General features: G+C 40.5%; 1 protein-coding gene across 1 annotated transcript; it reads right to left on the bottom strand.

Annotated features, from left to right (window-relative positions):
• Positions 1-4273: 4273 nt before the first annotated feature.
• Positions 4274-5076, bottom strand: LOC143023957 (cuticle protein AMP1A-like). Its single transcript, XM_076182626.1, has 3 exons — positions 5047-5076; positions 4718-4911; positions 4274-4584 (listed from the first exon to the last, which is right to left on the bottom strand). Exons 1-3 carry the CDS (start codon positions 5053-5055, stop codon positions 4410-4412), a joined length of 378 nt encoding a protein of 125 aa, XP_076038741.1. The 5' UTR covers positions 5056-5076; the 3' UTR covers positions 4274-4409.
• Between the last annotated feature and the right edge of the window lie 2424 nt (positions 5077-7500).

The following is a 7500-nucleotide window of genomic DNA, read 5'->3' as shown; positions in this document are numbered from 1 at the left end:
TAGTGAAGCATTAACACCTCGTGAAAGAAGTGCCTGGGAAAGTTTTAAGTTAGTTGTGGCAGGGTTCTTGGGGAACAGAAAATCTGATGACTACTAGGAACGGGCTGAGAACATGCTTCAAGCATATGAGGCGGCTGGTGCACGCATGAGCATCAAAATACATTTCCTACATAGCCACCTTGACTACTTTCCTGCTAACGTGGGTGAGTATAGTGAGGAACAGGGGGAGAGGTTCCATCAAGATATGTCCGAAATGGAGCGCCGCTATCAAGGCAATTGGAGTGTGACCATGATGGCTGATTACTGCTGGTCTCTTCGAAGAAGCTGGTCAACATCTGCTGATAAACCGGCACACAAGAGAATGTCGCAAAAGCGTGCTTTTCAAGGAGTTAGCTGCCTTCAGCTTTCAAATAAAACTGTGTTTTTTGTAATCAGATATCTACATGCCTAAATGAATGTTATGCCCATTTATCATGTTTTTGTTTGTTTTCAATAATATGAAATGTACCGTCAACCTCGAATGTCTTTTACTTACCCTTATATATTCACAGGTCTTTTATAGACCTGGCTTAGACGCATTTCTGCACAATAAATCTTATAAATATAGTGTCAGTTATTACAAAAAAATGAGGACCTCCCTGAAAAAATGGGTATGCTTTATGGGTTTAGCATGCGAAACTGTAATGAAAAACGTTAATGAGGTCTCTGTTGCAAGAATTTTTTTTCTGATGCAACCCAGTGTTATTATTACTATTATTATTATTATTATTACACACACACACACACACACACACACACACACACACACACACACACACACACACACACACACACACACACACACACACACACACACACACACACACACACACACGCACACACACACACACACACACACACACACACACACACACACACACACACACACACACACACATATATATATGTATGCATATACCCCCTCGAGAGACTCGAGGGAGCTAACATGTCGAAATTGAAACGTGGTGTAGCCATGGACTTGAACCTGCGCTAGCACGTGACAAGTGTTAGTGACTTAACTGATTGCGCCATCAAGAGAGATATAAGTTGAGCGCAACTTTTTTTATATATTTGTATGCTCGAGTTATATACACGAACACGAAATTTTTCAACCCATCTCCACGTTTCAATTTCTGCATGTTGATCTTCGCGAGACTCTCGATTACAAAGGATTACAAAGGTGGAGCATGCCGACAGGAGACCTTTTGGTCCATATCTAGATCGGATGCGAAAAAATCATAATAATGATAAATTAATAAATAAAAACTATAATAATGAAAATAACAAATAAAATACATAAATGAATGCATAGGTATAGTTGAATGATAAACAGGTAAAAAGTAAATAATAATAAATTAACATATAACTAATAATAGATGAAAATAAAACAGACAAATGATGACAAAACAAAAACAAATAATATAAGATAAATTATAATCATTACAGCATCTTGCTTAGGTGTTTATCTAAATGATTCTTAAAGCTTCGAACTGAACTACATTGCGCTACCTCTGCAGGAAGTTTATTCTATTCATTAACTATACGGTTGGCAAAGTTGTTTGTACCCACTTCCAAATTGAATCTATTTCCGGACAGTTTGAGACCATTGTTTCTTGTTTGATTCTCATTCAATGTGAAAATTTGGTCACTATTGATGTTGTCAATTCCCTTTAAAATTTTAAAGACCTGTATCAAGTCACCTCTGAGTCTACGCTTTTTTAGGGAAAACAGATTCATATGTTTTAGTCGATTTTCGTATGATTTATCTTTGATATTTGGAACAGATTCATATGTTTTAGTCGATTTTCGTATGATTTATTTTTTATATTTGGAACAGATTCATATGATTTAGTCGATTTTCGTATGATTTATTTTTGATATTTGGATATATATATATATGTATATATATGTGTATGTATATATATATATATATATATATATATATATATATATATAAGGACGCTGGTCGCTCGTATCATGTAGAGTATAAATTTCTTATATGAGGGAAGAGGTTATTACTTCTACTGATTGCTAGTACATCAAGATTCAAGAAGTCATTTGTATCGAGATGCACATAAGAACATAAGAACGGAGGACTGCAAGAGACCATAAGACCTATACCAGGGAGTTCCATGTCCCTTACCACCTGCCATCCATATTCATAAATTTATCTAACATTTTCTTACAATAACTAATTGTTTCAGCGTTCACTACATGTTTACTAACTCTATTTCATTCGTTAACTACTAACTCTTGGTAAACCAGTTCTTGCCTATTTCCTTCTTAAAGCCAAATTTGTCCTGTTTAATTCCATTACTATGAGTCCTTTACTGCTTCTGGCCCAGGACAGTGGACAACATGCAGGGATGATCCGTCATCCAGGAGGTGCCAAGATAATAGGGAGGGAAGAGGTTGGAGGGGGAGTGGAGTGTGATAGAGATGGAATGGGTGGGAGTGGTTTTTTATGCCTTTGGTTTTTGGCTACCTCCCTTGTAAGGGGGAAAAAGCCTTTGGTATATGTATGTATGTATGTATGTACTATGAGTTCTGCACAGCTGTCTTAATATGATGACCTTGCCTGCATCACCCATGCTAAAGCCTTTCTCCCATTTTAATTCCTTTATCACATCACCCAGAACTCTCCTTTTTGTCGGAGAGTGTAAATCGAGGTGGCTAAGACTGTCTTCGTATGGTAAATTTCTGAGACTTTGTATAGTTTTATTCGTTCTACTTTGTACTGATTCTAGTAAATTTACATATATTCTATGGGCGGAGATCATTACTGTACGGCAAAAACTAATGTAATGGTAACCGTCACAGCCTTCGTGGTCAGTTACCTTGCTTCTTAGCGGAGATCACGACTGACTCTGTATAAGACAACTGGCTGCGATTTACTAGAGTAAACCCGTAGAACCAAACAGGCTTTACTTGCTCCATTACTAACATCGCCTCCAAAGTGATAGATCTCAACCTTCCAAAAACCACATTTGGATTTTACATCGTTAATGGCGGCTCTCAGTTTTCTGTATCTAATCCATGCTCTCATCCAATGTCATGGACTTTGATTTTGTTTGTTACCCTTGGAGAACCTATGCTGTGATTCGCCAATCAAATTATGCCTCTCGATTTGGTACCTAATACTATTAGCTATTAATCAATGCAGCATTTTACCAATAACCAACGTCAAACTTTATTTACCACCCTTTTTGATTATAGGGACAATATCTGCTAGACCACAAGAAATAGGCACGAATCCATTGTCAACCGACTTATCAACTACTGTCATCAAATGTTCACAGATTTTAGATTTCCACTTTTAGCACCCACGGAAGAAATAATCTGAACCCTGGGATTCTATAGCATAAAGTCTTTGAAACATACACACACGCACACACACACTCACACAAGCATATGCACGCAAACGCATACACAGACGCACATACACACACAGATACACACACAAGTAAGGCTTGCATATAAATTGTTCTTACCTCACCATTAACCTCCGTTTGAAACAGCAAATTTTCTATGGTGCAAAAATTCAATTACACTGGTCAACACCAAATATATTGCTTATATCTTTTTATTATTATTATTTTTTTTTTTAGCTGATTTAGGATAATTTTGTTGTGCTGAACCCAAAAATTACATTGGTTTTGCTTAATCAGGTCAACTTTCTGAATTAAACTATATATTTCTTTGAAGTGATATGATGCAAAATTCTTTCATATTTCTTGCAATAAACGAATTCTGAAGATTTTGCATGTGCCAACTTATAACTAATTGTTTTCTGTTGGGACAACAGTCCGGCTTCACCTAGTACTCATGCTTATTATTACATCAGCATAAACATGAACATTACGCAGCAATGAAACCAGGTCCTCATCGGCTATTTGTAAAAATTTAGGCAAGGAGCGAGCTTGTGCAATATCTTCGCCTACAAACAGCTGTTTACCAAACACCCAAATCATAAAAAGAAATTCTCGCCACTTAGCCCTCTATCTACCTCTCTACCCACTTGTCTACCAACCTCTTACACCCTGGGTAGCTCATAATTTGCTAAAGGGAAAACAATAATTAAGATTAAAAGACGTGCACTGACTTATGATAAAAATCCTATTGCATACACAGACCTTGACACGCTTATCATGCTTCGTAGATAGCATGGAATATTCAAGAACATGATTTTATAGACTGATACGAGCATATATGCCTCATGAAAATGAAGAACAAGTGAGATGTCAAAGGCTTTTTATTAGAAATCACAAGAAAATGAGCATTTTTCTGTAATAAAGTCATTCGTGGATCAGATCAGACTATGACGAAACCACATCCAATTCAAGTTGAATAAGGATGACTAATGGGCGTCTTTACTTTTGATCGAAAGTAATTCCGGCTGCGCGTTGTTCATCGGCGATGCGGAGGAGGTCGGCCACGTGATCGGGAGCCGGGGGAGCTACGGGCAGGTGGTCGCCCTGGGGCTGGAAGCCTCGCTCGTCGGCGACATAAGTGATTGTGAAGGTGTTGCCATCGTCATCAGTGAACCTGTAAGGAATTCAGTGTCATAGAAAACGAAAAGTCAAGTTACCCTCGGGGATTATGTCATATATCACTCGAGACGACAATGAACCCACCAGAATTGACAAAGTCAGCTTGAGCGAGAGTATTCGGTACTTACGTGTATGACCCTTCAGCGTTGATCTGTCCCGCTTCTCCGGGGTTGCCTGCCTCGTTGTGAGCGATGCCGTTGTCGATCTGTATATTGTAACTGTAGGCTCCGTTATCGGCAGGGCCTTGTCGTTCGTCCACCACGGCTACGGCATCCTCCTGGGGACGAGCCAGGGCCACGGCCGACAGGCAAAGCAACAGCACCTTGGAAAAGCAAGCCAGTCACATAAGTAAGTTTGCACAAGTCTCCTCCTCATTATATGTACGACATTCTCTCTCGATATGAGCACTTGATCACTAGGCCATACTTGGGAAATGGAGACCCGATCGTATACTTACGATCTTCATGGTTGTAGTGGATGAGTGTGTGTGTTGAAGCCTCAACATCTCGTGCTTTATATACCGCGCAAGCATCAAACATTGATGGAGAGGAGTTGGGGAGAGGGAAAGGTGGGTCTTCAGCTGTCGTCACAAGTCGCTAGGCTCAGAAGGTGAGAGGCGTCCATTTTACGCACGTGCATACTTGTCACTTGAAGGACAACAGAGTTAGGGTAGGTTTGAGGAACCATATTACCGTTATAGTAACACACCATAGAGTAAGTGTGGGTGCATGTGGGCGCGTGTGTGCACAAGTATTTGTATGTGTGAGTGTGCGTGCACCATTCCGTGTGTGTGTATGTGTTTATGTGTGTACATATGTGTGTGTGTGTGTGTGTGTGTGTGTGTGTGTGTGTGTGTGTGTGTATGTGTATATATGTGTATGTGCGTGTCCATGTCAGAGTATTGTAGGTGTCCTCACGCAAATTTCTTGTAGAAAATATGGGCAGGATAAACATTAGTATACGGAGAAGCTCTAGGATAGGGGTGGGGGAACCAATGGCACGCGTGCCAAATATATGGCACCCCCAACTTTGCTCAGGCACTCGAATCCCGGACAAAGCCGTAGATAGGAAGAGTTTGGACATTCCTACACTAAATTGGTTTTGCATGATTGGTCAGTAAGCGTCAGGTGATTCCTAAGCACCATCTTTTATCTCTGTATTACCTCCCTTCTTCCTACTTTGCTGATTGAAAAGGCTATCATATGTACTTGTATACATATGTACCTACCTACCTACCAATTGATCTAATTACCTACCTACCTATGGTATGCTTCACGCTTTCAATTAAGGAATGAAATTGATGAGAGAGATTGAAATGGTTGACCGAACTCGCCGAACGGAGTCGCTGACCAAACTCGTCGATCGTAGTCTCCGCCCGAACTCGCCGACCAAACTTGCCAACTGCATTCACCAACCAGAGTCACTGACCGAAATCGCCCACCAAACTCGCCAACTGAACTCGCTTTTGGGGTCGTAGATTGAACTCACAGACTGAGCTAGTCGACAAAACTCGCCGAATGAACTCGTTGACCGGTCACTAACAATAGTCGCCTATTAAACCCGCCGGTCTGAGTCGCCGACCGAGCGCACCGATTGAACTCGCCGCCCTGATTCCCCGATCAAACTTGCCGACCGAACTCGCATACGGAACTCGTTAACTGAACTCGCTAACTGAACTCATCAAGCAAGCATGTTGATCGGAGTCGCCGAACGAACTGTCCGATTGGACTCACCAACTGAACTCGCCGACTGATTTCGGAGATTGAACTCGCTAACAGAACTCGCCAAAGTCGGTAAACAAATCTGGCAATGGGAGTAACCCATCAAACATATGGGTACACACACACACACACACACACACACACACACACACACACACACACACACACACACACACACACACACACACACACACACACACACACACACACACACACACACACACACACACACACACACACACACACACACACACACACACACACACACACACACACACACACACACACATATATGTATGTATATATATATCAGAGAAATAATATGCTATGGAGAAAACAAGGCAAATATATATATACGGGGCATTGTGAGGAGCTTCGGAGAGCTCACCCAGGGTCGTCTCTGTATATTGGGGATTTTGTCCTATTAGTCGTGCCTGAGTGGTCATTGTTTTCACTCCGTTGGGGTATTGTCCTGGCTGTTGTTGCTACAGCTTCGGTGGTTTTTGTCCATTTAATGTCACCCGTTTTTTTATTTGTATTTAGGTTGGTAGCAATATACAGTGCTTCAAGTACTCTCCTTTTCTGTCTGGCTAAGTTTTCTTCTAGAATTTCTGCTGCCTCCCATTTCGGTAAATGACTTTTTTCTTTGATGTGATTAACTAATGCACTAGTGTCGCGATGGTATCTGACATCTGATCTGTGTTCGCTGAGCATTTTCTCTAATCCTCTGTGTGTTTCTCCAAAGTAAGAATGTTCACAACCACTACATGGAATTTTGTATACAATACTTCCGTTGTCATAATGATCTTCTATTTTCTTTTTCGTCAAGTCACCTCTCTTCTTACCTGCGTCACTCACGATGGTTAAGCCATCGGATCTTAATGCTAGTCCTAACTCATCTGTGAATTTAGAAAGGGGGACTATTAGGTAGCGATTGTTCAATTTGTCTTTTTTTTCATTTCTTCCTCTGATCGTTTTAGCTTTAGTTAGTAAAGACGATAATAAACCTTTTGGGTAACCCAGTTTTGTGATCGCGTCAGTCACATAATTGATTTCTACCTCGAGGAATTCTGGGCTATATTCTGAGCTCGTAGAAAGAATCCTACTACTACACCCGTTTTTGTTTTTCTGTCATGCGTACTTAGGAAGTCAATAAAATCATCCTTATTTGTAGGTTTTCTGTATACTTT

This window comes from Oratosquilla oratoria, unplaced genomic scaffold (assembly GCF_046742065.1).
Source record: "Oratosquilla oratoria isolate Oo_2021 unplaced genomic scaffold, ASM4674206v1 SCAFFOLD72, whole genome shotgun sequence".
NCBI classification, from domain to species: Eukaryota; Metazoa; Arthropoda; class Malacostraca; order Stomatopoda; family Squillidae; genus Oratosquilla; species Oratosquilla oratoria.
This window is presented reverse-complemented; position numbering and strand designations above follow the sequence as displayed.